Genomic DNA, 26,473 nt, shown 5'->3' on the forward strand with positions numbered 1-26,473 from the left:
GATCTACAGCAGATGCAATCTCATTGGCTCTTCACGTGGCCTAGATCATCTGGACAATGTCAAATTGCTGTTTATTCACTATAGCTCAGCATTTAACACAATAATTCTTAAAGATTTGATCAAAAAGCTCCAAAATCTGGGCCTCTCTGTAGCTTCCTCTGCAACTGGATATTCAACTTCCTCACCGGAAGTCCACAGTGTGTGAAGATTGGAAATAACTTCTCCACATCACTGACAATCAACACTGGTGCACCTCAAGGATGTGTGCTTAGCCTACTGATCCACCCTCTCTGCACCCATGACTGTGTGGCTAAGCATAGCTCAAATACCATCTATAAATTTGCTGATGACACAAATATTGTTGGCAAAATTTCAGATGGTGATGAAAAGGCATACAGGAATAAGATAATCAGCTAGTTGAGTAATGTCACAGCAACAACTTTGTATTCAAAGTCAGTAAGACCAAAGAACTGATTGTGGACTTCAGAAAGGGTAAGACAAGGGAACACACACCTGTTCTCATGGAGGTATCAGGGTAGAAAGAAGTGAGTAAATTCAAGTTCCTGGGTGTCAATGTGTCTGAGGATCCATTCTGGGCCCAACATATCAATTCAGTTACAAAGAAAACACAGCAGAGTCTATATTTCATTAGGAGTTTGAAGAAATTTTCTATGTCACCAAAGACACTTGCAAATTTCTACAGATGTACCACGAAGAGGACTCTAACTGGCTTCATCAACATGTGGTATGGGGGTGGGGGGGGGGGGGTGGCACAGCAGCAAGCTGCAGAAAGTTATAAACTCAGTCAGCACTAGTCTCTGTAATATCCAGGAAATCTTCAAGGAGCGATGTATCAAAAGACAGCATCTGTCATTAAGGATCCCCATCACCCAGGACATGACCCCTTCTCATTGCTACCATCACAGAGGTGGTACAGGAGCCACCTTTTCAGTGAACAGCAACAGTTTCTTCCCCAATGCCATCAGATTTCTTAATGGACAATGAAAACTACCTCACTACTTTTTTAATTTTTGCACTACCTATTTAATTGAATTTAACTTAAAAAATATATGTATATAATAATTAAGTTTCTATTATGTATTGCAATGTACTGCTGTCGCATAATACCAGTGCCTTGGTTCTGATTCTGAGAGATGTAACAGCCATTGTGTGCCTAATACAAGTATCGAACACTGAGCAGTCCTGAGCCAGTTTGTACACAGGTGACCTTACTCTATGTAAGCCTTCTTCACAGCCCCAGTCTCAGACTACTGACAGGCACTGTAATAGTGTTGTGCTAATTGCTATGCTGCCACACAGTGCAGCCTAAGGCTACAAAATTGTTCAGCACAGGTAAGCTGAACGCCCATCCACTGCCTGATAGGTACTATATCCATCAAGAAAAACTGTAAAATCTGCTACCTTAGTGAAATATACAGTCGCATTCCCTTGAAGATGGAGAAATCTTCACTATGCTGAAGGAACAAAGTACAAATTTTGACATTCATTTTTACACCAAAGCACTAGTGTTTCCCCCCTGTACTTCTGGGTTAATTTTAGCTAATTGTATTAAGTTTTTTTGTTGTTTTTTTTTAAATTTTTTTATTAGTTTTTCAAAACATTTTACAAAATTAAAAACCCCAAAATCCCAATGAGGAGCATTAATACAGTGCAAGATTAAGCATACAATAACAATATGCTACAAAGGAAGAGAATTTAACAAAAAAAGCACCTAAATTAAAGACAAGTGAGCTTAGCGTCCTCCCCAAGCCCCACAACACAAGAAAAAAACAACAACTCCAGACCAACCACCACACAGTATAGAGAGTATAAGTCTGGACAGTCAAATACCCAGACTGTGAATACACTTAGCAACAGAGGATAATAATGCCTACTACCAGAAAAAAAAGGAGCTGAAAGCAAGGGACCGAAAAGAAAAAAAAAGAAAAAAAAACACTAGTCAAGAGGAAGGTTATGAAAGTACTCGATGAAAGGTCCCCAGACCTTATGGATCTTTAGATCTGAATTAAGAACCGTTTGAATAGCTAAGGCAGATTTAGTAGGTGATCTGGTAACAGAGGACGATCGGTCCAGTTTAGGATCCAACCAACAGTTGAAATCACCACCCAATATAAGAGAGTATGAGTTTAAGTCTGGTAGTGAGGGAAAAAACCGTTCAAAAAAGTTAACATCATCAAAGTTGGGGGCATACAGGTTTGCTAGTGCAACTTTAGTGTTATATAGTTTACCAGAAACAATAATAAAACGGCCATTTGTATCAGATATTTTATTATGGAGTTCAAAAGGAATATTTGAATTAATAAGAATGGAAACTCCCCTAGCTTTAGCGGCAAAGGATGAATGAAAATGCTGACCTGCCCACTTTGACAGCAGCCGGGAGTTATCAAAACAACGAATATGAGTTTCTTGGAGGAAAGCAATGTCAGCTTTGAGTTGCCTGATATGTGAGAATACCTTCCTCCTTTTAACAGGGTGGTTCAGTCCCTTTACATTCCAGCTCACGAATTTAAATGCACTAGCCATTATCAATTACTAATGCATAAAAGGCAGCAGGCATATAAAAAGCCAAGCAGTACAATAGCAGTCTGGGAGCAGAGATGTAAACATAGATTCGTAAGGTCAAAATATAAAAACATGTCCTAAGCAATAAAGAGATGTTGGAACTGGAAAACCCACCCCATCCGCACAACCTAAAACTAGACGGCTACCAAAACAAGTAGCTAGCTCTACCAAAAAAATTAACCCAAATACAACTTCCAGATCTGTGTCGTTAACAACATTTCCGTATAAATATTATAGCAAATAATAACTAGTTTATGCACTAGAAAACATAACTACAGATTAGAACACCTTCTGCAGAAATATACAACTTAATACAGAGAAAATCGGAAGAAAACCAAAACTAACCTACCCGCGAAACATTATAGAAGAATAAAGTAAGAGAAAGGGAAAAAAAAAGGTAAGAAGGAAAAAGAAAAAAAAGAGGAAGGGGAAAGTTATAAATTCAAGATGAGTGTTTATCAACCATTTACAGAGAAGGGAGAAAAAAATTCAGAGATTAGAAAAAAGGGGTGAAGAAAAGAAAAAGATAAAATAAATAAATATTTAAAACAAAGGAAAAATAAATCAACAGTTGAACTGTGAACCGACAAACAGGGAGGCCTTCACTAAAGACTTCGAACCTCCAAAACAAGTTAGAATTAGTTGCAGAACTCTGTAGGTAAAGTTATACAAGAATAAAAATAGATTACACACACACCAAATCCCGGGAGAGATTGTCAACGGCCCTTAAAGTTTCAATGAATAATGTCCGAGTGATTCAAGTGAATTCCGAGTCCAGAGAAAGTAATTTTACTACGAGGAGTACTTATCCACCATTTTATGAGGTCCGATCAGATTCCGAAGATGGCTGGATAGCCGGAAGACTTGCCACAAACGCTTCAGCTTCCTTCGCTGATTTGAACCACTTATATTTCCCGGTATTAAGCTTGATTCGTAGATCAGCAGGGTTACGAAGGGAAGGTTTGAAACCACGATCAAAAAGCACTTTCATTGCGCCTTTAAACTCAGCGCGCATCTTTAAGGTCTGGGGTGCAAAATCTTCCACAAAGCGAATGGTTGTATCCTTGAAGGGAAGCAACCCCCTGCGACGCGCCTCTACGATCAGACTGTGTTTTACCTGGTATTGATGGAAACACAAGATTACTGGTCGCGGGCGGGAGCCCAGAATTCCGGGGGAAACGTAAGCTCTGTGTGCCCGTTCGAGCTCGGGCGGCTTCGGAAGCAAATCTTTCCCGAATAACTCACAGAGAAACTCGGCGAAAAACTTCACGGTTGATCCCTTTTCAGTCGCCTCTGGTAATCCCAGAATTCTGATGTTACAGCGTCTGCTACGATTTTCGAGATCCACCATTTTGGAAAGAAGTTTATTAGATTTTTCCTCTAAGCTGGAACAGAGAGTCTCCAAGTATCGAACACGACTTTCTAAATCTTCAGAAGTCGAATCGATGCGAGATAAATGTTCAGCATGTTTGTCCACTTTATCGTTGATCCGATCCAGTTTGTCTTCTAACTGTTTGACAGCGGTTTTAAATTCCTTTAAGATTTCGTCTCGGAGCTTTCCAAGCGCAACCAACGTCTCGTCCGACGGGGTCATGGCTTCTTTTCCCCCGGGTTTAGAACTCTTGCGGAAGTCCCCAGTGGTTTTAAATTCCTTTAAGATTTCGTCTCGGAGCCTTCCAAGCGTCACTATAGTCTCGTCCGACGGGGTCATAGCTTCTTTTCTCCTGGATTTAGAACTCTTGCTAGACATTGTAAGTTAGATATATTCACAGGCAAGTAAGAGATACCAAAATAATTCCTAACTAAGGTTTAAAAAATGGAGACATTTAGTGCAAAGGTAGCGACAGTAACGGAACAAAAGTTCGGAGCAGCTAAACAATCGCCATCTTACTGGAAGTCTCGCCAATTGTATTAAGTTTTAAAGTGTTTCATTAAATTAATGGAAAGTACACAGTCCTGGAAGTTGGAGCAGAGAGGAAAATCTGTATGAATGCACTCTGGCTTATAAGAGACCAGATATGAACCCCTATGGCAGTCTATGTGAGAGACGAGTCACACTGACAGCAATAGCTTTAGATTTTAGACAGGACACACAAGAGACTGCAGATGTAGAATCCAGAGCAACAAACAGTCTGTTGGAAGAACTCTGTAGGTTGAGCGGTTGGATGGGGAGGGCTAGATGAGAGTATTCAATGTTTTGGTCAGGACCCTGCATCAGGATATTTTGCTTTCATTTTCATCAAGTCTGCTCCATCATTTCATTTCATCATGGCTGATCCATTTTCCTCCTAACTCCATTCCCCTGCCTTCTCCCCCTAATCTTGTACGCTCTGAGTAATCAAGAACCTATCAACCTCTACTTTAAATGCAAGACCCTTTGCACCTCATATTTTTTAATTTTCTTCCCGTTTAAAAAATAGTCTATTCTTCTATTTCTTCTACCAAAGTGCATGACCATACACTTTCCGACACTATTCCATCTGCCACTTCTTTGCCAATTCTTCTAATCTATCCAAGTCCTTCTGCAACCTCTCTGCTTCTTCAACACTACCTACCCCTCCATCAACCTTTACATCATCTGTAAACTTGGTCACAAAGCCATCAATTTCATCAGCAAAATTATTGACGTATAACGTAAAAGAAAGTAGTCCCAATACAGATGACACACACAAAATGCTGGTGGAACACAGCAGGCCAGGCAGCATCTATAGGGAGAAGCACTGTCGACGCTTTGGTCCTGACGAAGGGTCTCAGCCCGAAATGTTGACAGTGCTTCTCCCTATAGATGCTGCCTGGCCTGCTGTGTTCCACCAGCATTTTGTGTGTGTTGTTTGAATTTCCAGCATCTGCAGATTTCCTCGTGTTTGCCCAATACAGATGCCTGTGGAACACCAGTAGTCACCAGCAGCCAACCTGAAAAGGCTCCCTTTATTCCCACTCTTTGCCTCCAGCCAATCATGCTAGCATTTTTCCTGTAACATTCTGGGCTGTTACCTTGTTTAGTAGCTTCACATCCACTGATTCTCCTTCGTCCATCCTGTTTGTTATTTCAGAACCAGAATCAGAATCAAGTTTATTGTCACTAGCAGGTGTTGTGAAATTTCTTAACTTAGCAGCAGCAGTTCAATGCAATACATAACAAAGAAGAACAAGAAGAAGAAGAAGAAGAAGAAGAAAATAAATAAATAAATAAATTGCAGTATATGTATACTGAATAGATTAACAATCATGTAAAAACCTAAATAATATATATTTTAAAAAGTGATGTAGTGTTCACGGCTTTCTTCAAAGAATTCCAACGGATTTCTCCTTGAGGAAACCATGCTGACTTTAGTCTATTTTATCATGTGCCTCCAAGTACCCTGAAACCACATCCTTTACAATCAATTCCACATCTTCCCAACCAGTGAGGTCAGACTAATTGGCCTATATATTTTTTTCTTCTGCCTTTCTTTGTTCTTGAAGAGTGGCATGACATTTGCAATTTTTCAGTCCTCTGAAACCATGTCAGTCTCAATTCAATCTTGAAATGTCATTACTAATGTATACACAATTTCTTCAGCTATATCCTTTCGAACCCTGAGGTGTAGTCCATCAGATCCAGGTGACTTACTTACCTTCAGATCTTTCAGTTTCCCAAGCACCATCTCCCTAGTAATAACAATTGTACTCACTTCTGCTCCTTGACACTTGCCACTAAGTTTTGCAATATTAAATACCCTCTCTTTTACCTTTTACGTTGGCTTTGACTTCCCTTGCATCATCCTGCCTTTAAAATACTCCCTCTTCTTTAGGATGTATCGATCCTGAATCTTCCGAATTTCTCCTAGAAACTCCAGCCATTGCTGCTATGCCATCATCCTTGCTAGTGTCCCCTTCCAATCAACTTTTGCCAGCCGCTCTCTCAAGCCTCTGTAATTCCCTTTACTCCACTTCAATAGTGATGCATCTGACTTTAGCTTCTTCTTCTCAAATTGCATATACAATCCTGAGATTTGTTTTCTTGTAGGCATACTCAGAAAATACAGGACACGTAATAGAATCAGTGAAAGATCACACCCACCAGGGCAAAAAACAACCAATGTGCAAAAGGCAACAAATTGCAAATACAAAAGAAGAAGAAAAAATAAATAAATAGATAAACAAGCAATAGATATTGAGAAGGTGAGATGAAAGGTCCATGAAAATGAGTCCATAAGTTGTGGAAACAGCTCAGTGACTGGGTGAGTGAAGTTATCCCTTCTGGTTCAAGAGCCCGATGGTTGATGGTTCCTGAACCTAGTGGTGTGAATCCTGAGGCTCCTGTACCTTTTTTCCTGATGGCAGCAGCAAGAAAAGAGCACAGCCAGGAGGGTGGGGATCCTGATGATGAATGCTGTTTTCCTGCTTTCCTATGTAGTTGTGCTCAATGTGAGGAGGGCTTTACCTGTGGAGAACTGAGCCATATCTATTACTTTTTGTAGGTTTTTCCGTTCAAGGGCATTGGTATTTCCATACCAGGCTGTGATGCCAGTCAATAAACTCTCCACCACTCATCTACAGAAGTCTGTCAAAATTTTGGGTGTCATGCTGAATTTTCACAAACTTCTAATCAGTAGAGGCATTGCCGTGCTTTCTTTGTAATTGCATTTACGTGCTGGGCCCAGGACAGATCCACTGAAATGATAACAGTTATCAATTCCTTTGGGCAGTGACTGAATACCCCTCACCCACCAACCTAATCATGTGATGGTTCTCTTAAACAGAAAATACTGGAGGAACTTAGCAGGTCAGGCAACATCTATGAAGAGAAATAAATGTTCTACATATTGGGCAGAGATCCTTCATCAGGACTGGAAAAGAGGGGGACAGAAGCCAGAATAAGAAGGTGGGGAGATGGGAAGTAGTACACGTGAAACCAGGGTGAAGGGGTGGGGGGTGGCCAGAAGCTGGGAGGTGATAGGTTGAACAGGTAAATGGCTAAAGAAGAAAGTATCTGATCTGATAGGAGAGGACAGTGAATCATGAGAAGAAGGGAAAGGGGAAGGGAAGCAGAGGGAGTGATGGGCAGGTGAGAAGAAAAGAAGGGGTAAAAGGGGAACCAGAATGGGGAATGGAAAATGAAAGAAGGAGGAGGGGAGAGAACTTACTGAAGAAGGAGAAATTTATGTTCATTCTATTGATGTTCTGGTTTCCTCCCCTAAATATGCATAGGTTGCAAGGTTAGTTGGCCCCTAGTGTGGAATCTGGGACTGTTGAAAGAAATGCAGGGAGAATAAAATAGGATTACTGTTGTGTAAGTTTCCATGTTGTCTCTTCCTGACTCTACACAAGTCACCTCCCATTCGCCCTGATTCTCTGATCAATGTCCTCAATTGACTCCTGACCTTCCAATGAACTAACTCCAAAATCAAGCCCCATCTCCATATTCTGTTTCTCAATTCTGCACCAACTCCCGGCTACAAGACGTGACAAATAACCCCTGCTCCTATGGCTGAGGTCAGGCCTAAAGAGGGATGGGTGCTGCCAGGCCCCACTAGCCCAAGACACGTGAAAGTGCCACTGCCACCCATAGGCAGGTTGAGGGATCCGAAATGAACCAATGAGGACGATTTAATTACTTTGGGCCTGTATACACTGCAGTTTAGAAGCATGAGGAGGGATCTCATTGAAACCTATCAAATGTTGAAAGGCCTAGATAGAGTGGATGTGGAGGGGTTATGTCCTAGGGCGGAAGGGGTGTGACTAGGACCAGAGGGCACAGCCTCTGAATAGAGGTTCGTCCATTTAGAACGGAGATGAAGAAGAATTTCTTAATCTAGAGGGCAATGAATCTGTGGAATTCATTGTCATAGATTGATGTGAACGGGCTCCTATGTCTTATGGTTTTATGTTGTATGGGATACTATACATTAGAAACTTTGTTCAAGTTCTGGAGAAAATAATTAGGACTGAAAATGTATCCAGTTATGATTTATTAACAGTCTCACCCTGCCCAAGGATTTCTCATTTAGTGTAGGAATCTTGTAATAAAATTACCAACCTTCTAGATGATAGACTTCTGATTTGACCTCAGAGCTGACACTGACAGTATGTATTTCACATTCCTTCTTCTTGCACACCATGCACACTGATCCTGAGGAGCAATGGGGACCCCGTGCTCGCACGATGGAAACTGTGACATGATTGAGTGCCACCAACAATGCCCGTGCCTCATCCTTGTTACACACCAACCCTCCATTTTCCTCTCTGGCATTGCTAGGCAGTGGGATGTTTGGAGGTTTGAAAGGTAATTCTGGATGAAAGTAGATCCTGTCACTCCCAGCAGCATCAGAAGGTAGCATTGTATCATTGCTGTAGGCTGCAGCCGAGTTCTTCAGTGGCACCATGTCCAGGCTGAACTGAAGCTCTGCTTTCCGCCTATTACATGGCCAGTACACCACACCAGCAGCATCCCCAGGCTCAGTCGACTCTGCCTTGTTATTGGGACGGTGAAGAGTCTATATTTACAGAAAAAAGGTTGACTATTAATATGATTGAAATGGGATTGGATGGGATAATAAATCAGCCATGATGAAATAGTGGAGCAGAGTCAAAGGGCCAAATGGCCTAATTCTGCTCATATGTCTTATGGTTTTATATACAACTTTCCCCATTCAGGTTGCTTGCAACACCAATATGTTGAGCAATTGGACATCAGAATGTGTTTCAGTTTCGTGCTCCCAGTAATTACCATTGGCTAAACTTACAAACCTTGCTGTCCTAGCAGTGAAGAGAGTTTGATGCCAGTAGAGTTTTACAATCTGCTTTTTGGCTTCATATTCAGCACTCTACTGATGCACATTATCACTAATTTTACCCTGATGATTACCTGTGACAAATGATTTCATCCTCTTGACTGCATGGGATCACTGATTTTATAATGAGATCACAGATTTCATGAAAAATTAAAAAAACACAGCAGATGCTGGAAATTTGAAATAGAAATAAAAATGCTAAAGCATTTTTAAAAGCAGGTCAGGCAGTATCTGTGGAAGGAGCAACAGGTCCATAGCAGATGCCACCTCTTTGGTTCTTCACTCAACCCCAGAACATCTAGGCATCAAAGGTGCATACATCAGAATGCTCTTTATTGATTACAGCTCACCATTTAATACAGTACCATCATCCCCTCAAAACTAATCAATAAGCTTTAAGACCTTGCCCTCAATACCTCCTTGTACAATCGGATCCTCGATTACTCACTTGTCGACCCCAGTCAGTTCAGATTGGCAACAACATCTCCTCCGCAACCTCCATCAGCACGAGTGCACCACAGGGATGTGTGCTTAGCCCTCTGCTCTACTTGCTTTACAGCTATGACTGTGTGGCTAAGTACAGTTTCAATACCATATTCAGGTTTTCTGATGACACCAGAGTTGTGGGCTGTGTCAAAGGTGGTGATGATTCAGCATACAGGAGGGAGATTTGAAAATGTGGCTGAGTGGTGTCATCACAACAACCTCTCAATGTCAGCAAGACCAAAGGACTTCAAGAGAGGGAAACCAGAGGTCCATGGGCCAGTCAGACGATCAGAGGTGGAGAGGGTTAGCAACTTTAAATTCCTAGGTATTATTGTTTTGGAGAACCTGTCCTATGCCAAGCACATAAGTGCAATTGTAAAGAAAGCACAGCAGTGTCTCTACTTCCTTAGAAGTTTGAGCAATTTGGTATGACATCTCAAACTTTGACAAGATTCTATAGATGTGTAGTGGAGAGTGTATTGACTGGATGCATCACAGCCGGCCTGGTCAGAATCAGAATCGGGTTTATTATCACTGGCAGATGTCATGAAATTTGCCTCTTTATAGCTACATCAATATGTTGCAACCAGGTTAGGTCTTCAGAGATATTGACACCTAGGAACTTGAAATTGCTCATTCTCTCCACTTCTGATCCCTCTATGAGGATTGATCTATCTATTTAGTCTTCCTATCTATTTATCTATCTGTCTATCTGCATGCCTATTTATAGTTTCTGTCTATCTATCTGTCTGTCTATCTACCCATCTGTTGATCTGTCTATTTATCTATCTATCTAGTCTTTCTACCTATCTATCTGTCTGTCAGTCTATCCATCTGTCTATCTATCTAACTGCCTATAATTCAATCATACTTCTGGCTAACATTCAGTCCCTGGATAAAAGCTGTGTAAACTGAGAGCCAGAACCTACTATCAGCGGGAAACAAAGGAATGTAACGGTTTGTGCTTCATGGAGACCTGGCTGACGGAGGAGATACCGGATCATGCCAATGAGCCCTCTGTGTTCTGGGAAGACAGGTCGAAAAACCTCACTGCGAAGAGTGAAGGAGGAGGGGTATGCCTTATGGTCAACAATGCTTGGTGTGACCCCCAGAATGTGCGTACACTCAAGTCCTTTTGTTCTCCAGACCTAGAGCACCTGGTGCTGCTGTGCAGACCCTACTGGGTGTCAAGGGAGTTCACGGCTGTTAACATCACAACACTGCATTCGACTGCAGGCTGATACTGACCTGACTCTCAAGGACCTGTAAGAGACCATCAACACGCTGGAGACTGCACACCCAGAGGCTGCCTTCATCATCCATCTGTCTATTTTTCTACCTATAATTCTATTTATCTGTCTCTTTGTCTTTCTATCTATTTAGCTAGCTATCAGTCTATCCATCTAACTAACTAGCTGCCAATCTGTCTATTTCTCTGTCTATCTTGTCTTTCTATCTATGTATCTAGTCCATCTATCTGTCAATCTATCCATGTGACTCTATCTATATAGCTATCTATCTATCTATCTATCCATACATCTGTCTATTTATCCATTTGCCTATCTATCTAGCTACCAATGGTTCTATCTGTCTCACTATCTTTCTAGCTAGCTAACTATCTGTCTGTCTGTCTATCTATCTATCTACAAAAATGTTTATCTACCTATCTATCTTCCTGTCTATCTATTTATCAGCCTATATGTCTATATATCTAGCTATATATTTATCTGTCTATCTAAATATATATCAGATTGTTATCTGTCTATCTGTTTGTCACTCTATCCATCTTGTCTTTCTATCTATATCACCATCTGACTATCTATCAATCCATCCATTTGTATGTCTATCAAGCTACCTATCTTGCTATCTCCCCCCTCTTGCTGTCTCTCTTGTACTCTCTCTCCCCTCCCTCTGACTCTCAACCCCTCTCTCTCTCCCTCTTTCCCATCCTCTCTCTTTCTTCACCTCCCTCCCTCCACTCTCTCCCTCCTCTATTTCTCTCTCTCACTCCCACCCTCTATCACTCCCCCCCTCTCTCCCCCACCTCGTGCTCTCACCCTCTCACTCCCAAGAACAAACGAGCAGTGGACTCTCTCTCCTGCAGGGCTCAATATCTCAGTAATGCATAGACAAAGAACCAGAATCAGAAACAAGTTCATCAACTCTGAAATTTGTTCTTTTCTGGCAGTTGAGTACAAGAGATAAAAATTACTGTAGATTACAAAAATAAATAAGTAGCCCAAAATATTATTCATCCCTCTGCTAATGACCAACAATGTGAATTCTCCTTCCATCCTCTGTCACCACCTCTATTTCTCCCTTCTCCTTAGGTACATACTGTACATATATTGCTCAGCAGTGAAAGGATTTCTCTGTATTCTTTTGTACTTTTGTGCTGTCATTTCCTCACTCTCCCTCTTCCTCACCCATCTCCTTCTCTCTCAGTCTCTCCCCACAACTCCCCATCAGTGTGGACTTCTCTCTCAATCTCGCTCCAAACCTCACTGTCGTCTGGATTTCTCTCTCAATCTCCCTCCATAACTCATCATCGGTGTAGATTTCTCTCTCAGTCTATCCATAACTACCCATCAGTGTAGATTACTCTCTCTGTCTCTCCATGACTCACCATCAGTGTGGATTAAACCCTCAGTTTCGCTCCATAACTCACCATCAAGTGTAGACTTCTCTCTCATTCTCTGTCAATAACTCACCATGAGTGCAGATTTCTCTCAGTCTCTCTCCATAACTAAGCATCAGTATGGATTTCTCTCAACCTTTCTCCATAACTGACCATCTCTCTGTCTGTCTCCATAACTCACCATCAGTATGGATTTCTCTCTTACTGTCTCTCCATAACTCATCAACAGTGTCGATTTCTCTCTCAGCCTCTCTCCATAACTCATCATCTGTGTGGATTTCTCTCTCAGTCTCCCTCCATAACTCACCATCAGTGTAGACTTCTCTCTCCATATCTCTATGACTCACCATCAGTGTGGATTTCTTTCAGTCTCTCTCTATAACTCACCATCAGCATGGATTTCTCTCAGTCTCTCTCTATAACTCACCATTAGTGTATATTTCTCTTTGATTGTCTTTCTCCAAAACTCACCATCAATGTGGATTTCCCTCTGTCTCTGTACATAACTGACCATCAGTATGGATTTCTCTCTTACTGTCTCTCCATAACTCACAATCAGTGAGGATTTCTCTCTCAATCTCTCTCCATAACTCACCATCAGTGTAAATTTCTCTCTCAGTCTCCATTTCTTCGGCAGTTTGAACGGTGCACGACTACGCAAACGTGTGAAAATCAGCCCGTGAGACAGCAGGAGAGTTTAAAAAGCAAGCATATTAACGGAGCGGGTGACGGATTAGCAGGAGACAGAGTAGGAAGGCTTTGGCTCGAGAGGTTTCGGTGAGCAGAGGCTGAGGACGAGCTTGCTCCCAGTGAGGTAAGGCCGGGTAAGCTCCTTTAATTAATCTAATTAACTTAGGAGTAGGTAATGGAGGAAGCAGTTAGGGCAGTCAAGTGCTTCGTTTGCAGTATGTGGGAAGTCAGGGCGAGCACAATTGTCCCTGATGACTACACCTGCAAAAGGTGCATCCAGCTGCAGCTCCTGACAAACTGAGTTAGGGAACTGGAGCTGGAGCTGGATGAACTTCGGATCATTTGTGAGGCAGAGGCAAAAATAAACAGGAGTTACAGGGAGATAGTCTCCCCTAAAAGTCAGGTGGCAGGTAGCAGGGTGACTGTCAGGAGAGGGAAGGGAATAGAGAGAATGAGCAGAGCACCCCTGTGGTCATTCCCATCAATAATAAGTATACCATTTTGGACACTGTTGGTGGGGACGACCTACCAGGGACAAGTTGCAGTGGTTGCGTCTCTGGCACCAAGACTGGACCCTCAGCTCAGAAGAGAAGGAGGGAAAAGAGAAGAGCAGTAGTGATAGGGGATTTGATAGTTAAGGGGACAGATAAGAGGTTCTGTGGCAGAGATCAAGAATCCTGGATGGTCTGTTACTTCCCTGGTGCCAGGGTCCATGATATCTCAAGTCGAGTTCGCAATATTCTCAAGAGGGAGGGTGAGCAGCCAAATGTCATGGTCCATGTAGGGACCAATGACGTGGATATGAAGGAGGAGGAGGTCCTGCAAAGAGAATTTAGGGAGTTAGGTGCAAAGTTGAAACACAGGACCTCCAGGGTTGCAATCTCAGGATTGCTACCCATGCCACGTGCTAGTGAGGCTAGAAATAGGAAGATAATGCAGCTAAATACGTGGCTAAGGAGTTGGTGCAGGAGGGAGGGCTTCATGTTTCTGGACAATTGGGCCTTGTTCCAGGGAAGGTGGGACCTGTTCCAATGGGATGGGTTGCACCTGAATGGGAGGGGGACTAACATCCTTGCGGGAAGGTTTGCTAGTGCTGCTCCAGGGGGTTTAAACTAGATTTGCAGGGGAGGGGAACCAGAGTGTTAGAGCAGATAGTGAGGTGGAGGAGGATAAAGGTCATGCGAGAGTTGCAAGTATAGTGCATGGAGTAAAGCCAGATCTAACATATAAAGAGGCTTTGAGGAAAGAGAAACAGAAACAGGGTGTAAAGGTAGTAAGGTAGAAGGGCTAAAGTGCACGTACTTCAATGCAAGAAGCATCAGGACCAAAGGTGATGATCTGAGAGCTTGGATACATACATGGAATTATAACGTAGTGGCCATTATAGAGACTTGGCTAGCACCAGGGCAGGAATGGATTCTCAATATTCCTGGATTTCAGGCTTTAAAGGGGATAGAGACGGGGGAGAAAGGAGAGGAGGGGTGGCATTACCGGTCAGGGATACTATTACAGCTACAGAAAGGGTGGGTAATGTAGCAGGATCTTCTTTTAGAGTCAGTATGGGTGGAAGTCAGGAAGAGGAAGGGAGCAGTTACTCTATTGGGAGTATTCTATAGACCCTCTGGTAGTAGCAGAGATAGCGAGGAGCAGATTGGGAGGCAGATTTTGGAAAGGTGCAAAAATAACAGGGTTGTTATCATGGGTGCCTTTAACTTCCCTAATATTGATTGACACCTGATTAGTTCCAATGGTTTAGACGGGGCAGATTCTGATAAGTGCATCCAGGATGGATTCCTGTCACAGTATGTTGACAGGCTGACTAGGGGGAATGCCATACTAGATCTAGTATTAGGTAACGAACTGGGTCAGGTCACAAATCTCTCAGTGGGTGAGCATCTGGGGGACAGTGACCACCGCTCCCTGGCTTTTAGCATTATCACGGAAAAGGATAGAATCAGAGAGGATAGGAAAACTTTAAATTCGGGAAGGGCAAATTATGAGTCAATAAGCCTAGAACTTGCGGGTGTGAATTGGGATGATGTTTTTGCAGGGAAATGCACGATGGACATGTGGTCAATGTTTAGGGATCTCTTGCAGGATGTTAGGGATAAATTTGTCCCGGTGAGGAAGATAAAGAATGGTAGGGTGAAGGAACCATGGGTGACAAGTGAGGTGGAGAATCTAGTCAGATGGAAGAAGGCAGAATTAGTGAGGTTTAGGAAGCAAGGATCAGATGAGTCTATTGAGGAATATAGGGTAGCAAGAAAGGAGCTTAAGAAGGGGCTGAGAAGAGCAAGAAAGGGGCATGAGAAGGCCTTGGCGAGTAGGGTAAAGAAAAACCCCAAGGCATTCTTCAATTATGTGAAGAACAAAAGGTTGACAGGAGTGAAGATAGGACCGATTAGAGATAAAGGTGGGAAGATATGCCTGGAGGCTATGGAAGTGAGCGAGGTCCTCACTGAATACTTGAGAGGGAACTTGATGATGGTGAGGACAATATGAGTGAGGTTGATGTTCTGGAGCATGTTGATATTAAGGGAGAGGAGGTGTTGGAGTTGTTAAAATACATTAGAACGGATAAGTCCCCAGGGACCGACGGAATATTCCCCAGGCTGCTCCACAAGGTGAGGAAAGAGATTGCTGAGCCTCTGGCTAGGATCTTTATGTCCTCATTGTCCACGGGAATGGTACCGGAGGATTGGAGGGAAACAAATGTTATCCCCTTGTTCAAAAAAGGTAGTAGGGATAGTCCGGGTAATTGTAGACTAGTGAGCCTTACGTCTGTGGTGGGAAAGCTGTTGGAAGAGATTCTTAGAGATAGAATCTATGGGCATTTAGAGAATCATGGTCTGATCAGGGACAGTCAGCATGGCTTTGTGAAGGGCAGATCATGTCTAACAAGCCTGATAGAGTTCTTTGAGGAGGTGACCAGGCATATAGATGAGGGTAATGCAGTGGATGTGATCTACATGGATTTTAGTAAGGCATTTGACAAGGTACCACATGGTAGGCTTAGTCAGAAAGTCAGAAGGCATGGGATCCAGGGAAGTTTGGCCAGGTGGATTCAGAATTGGCTTGCCTGCAGAAAGCAGAGGGTCATGGTGGAGGGAGTACATTCGGATTGGAGGGTTGTGACTAGTGGTGACCCACAAGGGTTGGTTCTGGGACCTCTTCTTTTCGTGATTTTTATTAACTACTTGGATGTGGGGTTAGAAGGGTGGGTTGACAAGTTTACAGACAACACAAAGATTGGTGGTGTTGTGGATAGTGTTGAGGATTATCGAAGATTGCAGAGAGACATTGATAGGATGCAGAAGTGGGCTGAGAAGTGGCAGATGGATTTCAACCCAGAGAAGTGTGAGGTGGTACACTTTGGAAGGACAAACTCCAAGGCAGAGTACAAAGTAAATGGCAAGATACTTGGAAGTGTGGAGGAGCAGAAGGATCTGGGGGTACATGTCCACAGATCCCTGAAAGTTGCCTCACAGGTAGATAGGGTAGTTAAGAAAGCTTATGGGGCATTAGCTTTCATAAGTCAAGGGATAGAGTTTAAGAGTTGTGGGGTAATTACGCAGATCTATAATACTCTAGTTAGGACACACTTGGAGTACTGTGTTTAGTTCTGGTCGCTTCACTATAGGAAGGATGTGGAAGCATTGGAAAGGGTACAGAGGAGATTGACCAGGATGCTGCCTGGTTTAGAGAGTATGCATTATAATCAAAGATTAATGGAGCTAAGGCTTTACTCTCTGGAGAGAAGAAGGATGAGAGGAGACATGATAGAGGTATACAATATATTAAGAGGAATAGATAGAGTGGACAGCCAGCACCTCTTCCCCAGGGTACCACTGCTCAGTACAAGGGGACAATGCTTTAAGATAAGGGGTGGAAAGTTCAAGGAGGATATTAGAGGAAAACTTTTTACTCAGAGAGTGGTTGGTGCATGGAATGCACTGCCTGAGTCAGTGGTGGAGGCAGATACACTAGTGAAATTTAAGAGACTACTGGACAGGTATATGGAGGAATTTAAGGTGGAAGGTTATATGTGAGGCAGGGTTTAAGGGTTGGCACAACATTGTGGGCCTAAGGGCCTGTATTGAGCTGTATTGTTCTATTTCTATTTCTATAACTCGCCATCAGTGTGGATTTCTCTCTGTCTCTCTCCATAACTCACCATCAGTCTGGATTTCTGTCTCTGTCTCTCCATAACTCACCATCAGTCTGGATTTCTCTCTCAGTGTCTCTCCAGAATAACCCATCAGCCCATCAGTGTGGATTTCCCTCTCACTCTCTCCATAACTCACCATCAGTGAGGATTTCTCTCTCAGTCTCTCTCCATAACTCACCATCAGTCTGGATTTCTCTCTCAGTCTCTCTCCATAACTCACCATCAGTGTGGATTTCTCTCCCAGTCTCTCTCCAGAATAACCCATCAGTGTGGATTTCCCTCACTCTCTCCAGAATAACCCATCAGTGTGGATTTCCCTCTCACTCTCTCCATAACTCACCATCAGTGTGGATTTCTCTCCCAGTCTCTCTCCAGAATAACCCATCAGTGTGGATTTCCCTCACTCTCTCCAGAATAACCCATCAGTGGGGATTTCCCTCTCACTCTCTCCATAACTCACCATCAGTGTGGATTTCTCTCCCAGTCTCTCTCCAGAATAACCCATCAGTGTGGATTTCCCTCACTCTCTCCAGAATAACCCATCAGTGTGGATTTCCCTCTCACTCGCTCCATAACTCACCATCAGTGAGGATTTCTCTCCCAGTCTCTCCAGAATAACCCATCAGTGTGGATTTCCCTCACTCTCTCCAGAATAACCCATCAGTGTGGATTTCCCTCTCACTCTCTCCATAACTCACCATCAGTGTGCATGTCTCTCTCAGTAGCTCAGCCAGGGTCTCGGGTGGGAACTCAGACACATCCTTTTCATTCACCTGCAGCAAGTGATCACCTCTCCTGGAATATGAGCACACAGTACTACCAGATTCATATTTCAGCAATGTCAAAATGATACCTTCAGAACAGATTTATGCACAGGAAATGCTTAACAAATTAATTTGCAGTATAGTATACGTGCTCAGCCCACTGATCCCTGCGAGGACTAGACTGTGAAATGAGATGGATGTAATTAACAGACCTGTGGAATGCTGATGTCTGTAGTAGCTTGAGTAACCACGTCCCTAAACTCACTGGGATGTAGGGTATATTATCGAGAAGACATTATACTGTACCCACTGGTGTGTTGGGAGCTGGGAGTCAGGAAGGTGATGGAAATCATTGCCCTCGGCTGGGGCTAACTGACGGCTGGGGAAGGAGATAGTCGTGTGAGAGTTGCTGTTAGGTGGGACAGGATGATTATGCGGGCTCTGCTTTTGGTGAATGCAGCCTTTAGCACTGTGTGTTTGCCAACAATGCTTCAGGAATAAACTGCATATTTGAAAGGTTCTGCCAGGATAAGACTGTCCCATAGACATGCCCCCAAGTGCAAGTTGCCCCATTGCAGAACTGGATGTGAACTTTATGCTCTCTCCTGACTCTCAGTGTAAAAAAGCAAACAATTAACAAATCAGCTGTGTTGTATTTTACACATTGATGGTCCTTATAGATGACAATTTCTCAGTTTATCCTACAAATTGTTTCCTTAGTGTGTTTAGTTTCTTCTCTTTCTCATCAATCAGGGCATTGAGTACAGGAGTTGGGACGTTATGTTGCAGTTGTATAATACTACTCCTGGACTATTTTGTTCAGTTTTGGAACTATTTTATAAGAAGGAAAGAGTGCAAAAATAAGAATATTAGCAGGATTCAAGGCCTGAGTTGGGCAGGCCAGGAAGTTTATTCACTGAGGTTAAGGAGACTAAGCGGTGGCGTTATGGAAATACAAAAATCCATTATGAGTATGAGAATAGATAGAGTGAATGTACACATTCTTTTTCCAAGGGGAAAAGAAATCAACAACTGAATAACATACTGCAAGTTTAAGGTTTGAAGAGAAAGACTTAAAATAGACCTGAGGAACAATCTATTCATCCAGAAGATATATGAAATAGATAGATAGATAGATAGATAGATAGATAGATAGATAGATAGATAGATAGATAGATAGATAGATAGATAGATAGATAGATAGATAGATAGATAGATAGATACTTTATTCATCCCCATGGGGAAATTCAACTTTTTTTCCAATGTCCCATACACTTGTTGTAGCAAAACTAATTACATACAATACTTAACTCAGTAAAAAATATGATATGCATCTAAATCACTATCTCAAAAAGCATTAATAATAGCTTTTAAAAGGTTCTTAAGTCCTGGCGGTTGAATTGTAAAGCCTAATGGCATTGGGGAGTATTGACCTCTTCATCCTGTCTGAGGAGCATTGCATCAATAGTAACCTGTCACTGAAACTGCTTCTCTGTCTCTGGATGGTGCTATGTAGAGGATGTTCAGAGTTTTCCATAATTGACCGTAGCCTACTCAGCGCCCTTCGCTCAGCTACCGATGTTAAACTCTCCAGTACTTTGCCCACGACAGAGCCCGCCTTCCTTACCAGCTTATTAAGACGTGAGGCGTCCCTCTTCTTAATGCTTCCTCCCCAACACGCCACCACAAAGAAGAGGGCGCTCTCCACAACTGACCTATAGAACATCTTCAGCATCTCACTACAGACATTGAATGACGCCATTCAATAACGCCAAATAAGAGGAAGTTGTTGAGCCAGGTACAATAACAACACTTAAAAGGAAATGTTTAGATTTTGGCCCAAATACAGGCAAATTGGATTAGCTTGGAAGGGCGTCATGGTTGGCATGGGCAGTTTGGTTGAATGCTGTTTTCCCGTTGTCTTATTCAGTGGCTCTATGACTTCAAAACACGGACACAATTATAATATTGTTAACACTCATCTATTGCAACTCTGATCTTTCTCCCCTCAGCTAGTGCTCCTGCCACATTAAAGGCACATATTACACCAGATTTGATCCTCTTTATTGATCACAATTGCTCTTAACTTGCATTCCGTTCCTGAGGATATAAAGAAACACCTGTTCTGCTTTTATTCTTGTACAGTATACTTTGATTAATTTTAAAAAAGTGTGCTCTGCATTGGTGAGTGTGAGGGGAGAACTCTGAACAAGAATAATTCTTCTCCTCAGAATCCTCACAAATCATCTTCCAATTCAAGATGAGATGTGCTTTCTTAAAGGCCACAGACTGCACAGCCTCCCAGATAATCTGAATCAGCACCTGACCCTGGAGGAGCTGACTGGATCCATGTCTTTTGTTTGAATAAAGCAACAGCTTATGGACCGAGTTGGACTTGGCTCTGTGAAATGGATGGCCCGGACCAGCCCAGCCGAAGGGTACAGCTCCTATTTCTAGCTGGAAAATCTCCAACAACATTGCACTGCTCAGGGACACCATCACCTCTGTTTCTGCTCGACTTGGCCATTGGTTTGAACATGCACTCAGTGCTGGTACACAGCTATCGGTATGAACATGCTCTCAGTGCTGGTACACTTGGCCATCGGTATGAACGTGCTCTCAGTGCTGGTACACTTGGCCATCGGTATGAACGTGCTCTCAGTGCTGGTACACTTGGCCATCGGTATGAACATGCTCTCAGTGCTGGTACACAGCCATCGGTATGAACGTGCTCTCAGTGCTGGTACACTTGGCCATCGGTATGAACATGCTCTCAGTGCTGGTACACTTGGCCATCGGTATGAATGTGCTCTCAGTGCTGGTACACTTGGCCATCAGTATGAACATGCTCTCAGTGCTGGTACACAGCCATCGGTATGAACGTGCCCTCAGTGCTGGTACACTTGGCCATCGGTATGAACGTGCTCTCAGTGCTGGTACACTTGGCCATCGGTATGAACGTGCTCTCAGTGCTAGTACACTTGGCCATCGGTATGAACGTGCTCTCAGTGCTGGTACACTTGGCCATCGGTATGAATGTGCTCTCAGTGCTGGTACACTTGGCCATCAGTATGAACATGCTCTCAGTGCTGGTACACAGCCATCGGTATGAACGTGCCCTCAGTGCTGGTACACTTGGCCATCGGTATGAACGTGCTCTCAGTGCTGGTACACTTGGCCATCGGTATGAACGTGCTCTCAGTGCTGGTACACTTGGCCATCGGTATGAACGTGCTCTCAGTGCTGGTACACTTGGCCATCGGTATGAACATGCTCTCAGTGCTGGTACACAGCCATCGGTATGAACGTGCCCTCAGTGCTGGTACACTTGGCCATCGGTATGAACATGCTCTCAGTACTTGTACACTTGGCCATCAGTATGAACGTGCTCTCAGTGCTGGTACATTTGGCCATCGGTATGAACATGCTCTCAGTGCTGGTACACAGCCATCGGTATGAACGTGCTCTCAGTGCTGGTACACAGCCATCGGTATGAACGTGCTCTCAGTGCTGGTACACTTATCCATCGGTTTGAACGTGCTCTCAGTGCTGGTACACTTGGCCATCGGTATGAACATGCTCTCAGTGCTGGTACACAGCCATCGGTATGAACGTGCCCTCAGTGCTGGTACACTTGGCCATCGGTATGAACATGCTCTCAGTACTTGTACACTTGGCCATCAGTATGAACGTGCTCTCAGTGCTGGTACATTTGGCCATCGGTATGAACATGCTCTCAGTGCTGGTACACAGCCATCGGTATAAACGTGCTCTCAGTGCTGGTACACTTGGCCATCGGTATGAACGTGCTCTCAGTGCTGGTACACTTGGCCATCGGTATGAACATGCTCTCAGTGCTTGTACACTTGGCCATCGGTATGAACATGCTCTCAGTGCTTGTACACTTGGCCATCGGTATGAACATGCTCTCAGTGCTTGTACACAGCCATCGGTATGAACGTGCTTTCAATGCTGGTACACGGTGTTAATGTGACCTATTTTCTGCTCATTTTTTCTGTCAATTATCCAAGCCATCTTCAGGTTCATCCAGGATTCAAGATGGATCACATCCAACAAGCCCCCAGACAACGGTGTTGGAAATAATACTTCAAATTACACTTCTATTGTGACGGTCATTTTGTGCATGGCTGCATAAAACTGTTCTGGAAACAAGACTGTAAACACTGAGCTGAAGCTCCACCTGTTCCCAATGCTGCATATGACAGGTGGTGCCTGGTTGTTATTCAATGTTCCATTTAATTGGACATTGCCTCACTAACAGTCCTTCATGGAATGTCCTAAGGGCTCTGTGGGAGAAGGACCGAATGGATGTTTGGCATGGTTCCCAAAACCACCTGTCAGAAAACCTCATCACCAGAATGTATTAACACACATCATGGCCTTGTGGCTTGCTTCCAGTCAGACCCTTCTAGCTCACTTGAAGTATCATTCTCAATGCATGCTGCTCCCAAGATGGTTGCATTGAAGAGACAATTACCTACATACCTCTTTACAGACAAAGAAGGTCTAAAAATGATGCAAGGTGTCTTCAGAATCAGGTTTAACAGCACTGCATATGTCATGAAATGTGTTGACTTTTTAGCAGTACAATGTAATACGTAATTATAGAGGAAAAAAAGAATTACAGTGACTATATGGACAATATCTATTAAATAATTAAATAGTTCATAAATAGAAATAAAAAAGTAGTGAGGCAGTGCTCATGGGTTTAATGTCCATTGTGAAATCAGATGGCAGAGGGGAAGAAACTGCTGAGTGTGCACCTTCAGGCTCCTGTAACTCCTTCCTGCTGGTAACAATGAGAACAAGGCATGACTTGGGTGGTAGGGGGTCCTTAATGATGGGCACCACTTTTCTGAGTCATCGCTCCTTGAAGATATCCTGGATACTACGTAGGCTAGAACGTATGATAGAGCTGACTAAGTTTATGTCTTTCTGCAGTTTCCTTCAATCCTGTGTAGTAGCCACCCTCACCCCCCCCCCAATATAAACAGTGATGCAGGTGATGCAGTCAGTTAGAATGCTCTCCACATCTGCAGAAATTTTGAAGTATTCTCAAAGTCCTAATGTCATGCCTTCTTTGTAGCTGTATCAATATGTTGGGTTTGGGTTAGATCCTCAGAGACATTGACACCCAGGAACTGGAAACTGCTCATTCTCTCCACTTCTGATCCCTCTATGAGGTCTGGTGTGTGTTTCCTCATCTTACCCTTCCTGAAGTTCACAATTAGTTCTTTGGTCTTACTGACATTAAGTGCAAGGTTGTTGCTGTGACACCACTCAACCAGCTCTTGCTCTGGCTCTTGTATGCCTCTCATCATCATCTGTAATTCTGCCAACAATATCATCAGCAAATTTATAGATATCATTTGAGTGGTGCCTAGTCACACAGTCATGGGTGTAGAAAGAGTAGAGCAGTGGGATAAGCACACACCCCTGAGATGTACCAGTGTGGATTGTCAGTGAGGTGGAGATGTTGTTTCCATTCGGCACAGATTGTGTCTTCTGTTTAGGAAGTCAACTATCCAGTTTCAGAGGGAGGTACAGAGGCCCAGGATCTGGAACTTTTTCATCAGGGCTATAGGAATGATGGTGTTAAAACACTGAGCTGTAGCCAATAAAGAACATACTGACAAAGGAATTTGTATTGTCCAGATGATCAGAAGCCACGTGAAGAGCCATTGAGATTTCATCTGCCATAGCCCTATTGTTGTGATAGGCAAATCACAGTGGGTTCTGGTCCTTGCTGAGAGAGGAGTTAATTCTAGCCAGAACCAATCTCTCAAAGCATTTTATCACCACAGATGTGAGTGCTACTGGATGTTAGTTGTTAGGCAGCTCACCCTGCTCTTCTTGTTTACTGGTATAATTGTTGCCTTGCAATGGTTCATCCTGAGCAGCAGTGTAAAATGAGACTTATTGAACTATGCATCTTTCCCAGAAACTCACATCGACACAGATATCAAGAGCTGCTGGAAGATCATCAGCTCGATGAAAGACACCCTTTACTCAACGCAAAACTTCCTGGTCTTCCAGGACAGTGGGATGTCCATCAGGGAATACTGCCAACTGACATACTTCAGGTAGCAGGGATTTGTGCCAAGGAATGCACTGAAGCTTGGTGCTGACAATGCAGAGGCTTTGTGGAGAAGGACGGCACTTTAGGGTCCTTCTAGCATGAGGCACTGAGGAGCTAGGCCATGTGCAATAACTTTGCAAGCATTTCATGTGTAGATTGCTTAAAGACAAACTTTAGTGGTGTTTTCCCATTGTAAGAAATGAATTGAATTAATGGTTCAATGAGTGTAAAGAAAGCTGTGTGCCAATTGTAAATGTTATAAATGAGGTGTAACACTGCAGACTGATATCACAATGGTGCTTTTCTTGGACAACGTTCATGAGGATTCATTGAGTTTTCTTTACAGCCTGAGTCTACATCTGAGAGCTAATTGGCCCTTTGTTCATCACTGATGCCATGAGTTGGATTTATTTACAGAGGTAAAGGTGGATTAGGGTGGTGTCCTGGGCCTCATTCAGCTGTAAAGTACCCCTAACACAAAGGATATGGCAGAAGGACAAGGAATTGGTGACACTGCCAGAGTGGCAGTGAGAAACTGGAGATATGGTCTTTGTTGAGATTTGTCCTCAGTCATTATGCTACAGAGGAGAAAGGGTCTTTGCTGAGATTCATCCTCAGCCATTATGCCTATAGAGTCTCTGATCTATGGGTTGCATACAGAATGTAGGGTTTTGCCAAATTTACAGGGACTGGTTTTAAGGATCATTTGTTTATTCAGCAATGGTGCCCCAGCACTGCACCAAAGATGACTCATTCGGAATTGTTGCGTGGCCTCGATATTTTGGCAGGGATTGCTGGGGGTCTTTGTTTTTTTTCCTTCAGCACATGTGAAGGAAGGAACCCCTCCCCAAAATTGTCCTTTTCCTGTCAGTGATCCCATTTGACCCAGTGCTGGCTTCCTCACTGGAAGCATGGACTAGCACAGAGACTGAAGTGTGGCATTCTGCCTGGGAATATGATGCTGGCACAAAGCCATCTGTTCCATGTAAAGCAGCAGCAAACGGAGAAAGCTGCTACCCTGTAGTGCAGGATGCACAAACTGTGCCAATGATGCCATGGGTACTCCATGAACCACAGCGTGGGCCTGGGGCCTCTGCTTGAAGAAATCTCTCCCCAAGCAGAGAGCTACTGCAGGAGTGCTGAAGACTGGATACTACAGCTAACATCAGCCAGTGTTGCTAGGAATGATGGACAGGCTGAGACATTGATGAGAGAGATTGAACCAGCAACGGCAGCGCTGCCACACATCTCTGCCCTCTGTCGCCCTTCAGACTCCCCACTCCCTGGGTCATTCCCACAGAAGCACCCTTGGCAAAGGGAGGTAACAAGTTTAACACCTGACAGAGCCAACCCTAGAACTTGTAAGTACTGCTGTACTCAGGAAGGATGAGAAGAGACTTCATCTTTAAATAGTGCAGATCTATCCTTGGCAACACTGTTAAAACCCTCCTTCCAGTGGCTGACCCAACTTTGAGTCATTCAACAGGAGCCTGCTGAATGGTACTACAATGACCACATACACTGTACAATAGCAAGTTTTAATTAAGGGTCATGTGCCCAGTTTAACCAGTTCAGGTAGTGTGAGTACTTGTCTATTTCAAGTTATCTAATTTTTAAAAGCAAGTATACAATGCTAGAGTAATCATTCCCCCCTCAGCCCCAACCCAATGAAGCAAAAGATACAAACGTTTGACAGCATGAAACATCAAACTCAAGGACAAAGTTCGAAGTAAAATTTATTACACATGTCACTGCATACAGCCCTGAGATTCTCTTTCTGCAGGCATACTTGGCAAATCTATAGAACGGTAACTGTAAACAGCAAGAGCAGTAAACTGTAAACAAACTGTGCAAATGCAGATATTAAAAAAGCAATAAATAACAAGCATGAAATTACAAGATAAAAGAGTCCTTAAGTGGGTGCAGTTATCCCCTTTTGTTCAAGAGCCTGATGGTTGAGGAGTAGCAACTGTTCTTGAGCCTGGGGGTGCAAGTCCTGAGGCTCCTGTACCTTCTACCTGATGGCAGCAATGAGAAAAGAGCATGGCCTGAGTGGTACGGATCTTTGATGATGGATATTGCACTTCTAGGGCAGTATTTCATGTAGATATACTCAGTGGTTGGGTTGGTTTGACCTGTGAGGTATTGGGCCGAATTCCCTACCTTTTGTAGGATTTTCTGCTCAAAGACATTGGTGTTCCCCCACTAGACCATAATGCAGCCAGGCAGCACACTTCCCAACACATACATAAGAATATAACATAAGAG

At 43.3% G+C, this 26,473-nt stretch overlaps 1 protein-coding gene across 1 annotated transcript in view; it reads right to left on the minus strand.

The window, feature by feature from the left end:
* LOC140728040 (uncharacterized) overlaps positions 1 to 26,473 on the minus strand; it is a 42,453-nt gene that overhangs the window by 10,913 nt on the left and 5,067 nt on the right. The window contains exons 2-3 of the mRNA XM_073046164.1: positions 18,040 to 18,136; positions 8,606 to 9,062 (exon numbers count right to left, since the gene is read on the minus strand). Coding sequence (XP_072902265.1) covers positions 8,606 to 9,062; positions 18,040 to 18,136 — 554 coding nt within the window. The remainder of the gene's footprint in view (positions 1 to 8,605; positions 9,063 to 18,039; positions 18,137 to 26,473) is intronic.

This window comes from Hemitrygon akajei, chromosome 5 (assembly GCF_048418815.1).
Source record: "Hemitrygon akajei chromosome 5, sHemAka1.3, whole genome shotgun sequence".
Taxonomy (NCBI): Eukaryota; Metazoa; Chordata; class Chondrichthyes; order Myliobatiformes; family Dasyatidae; genus Hemitrygon; species Hemitrygon akajei.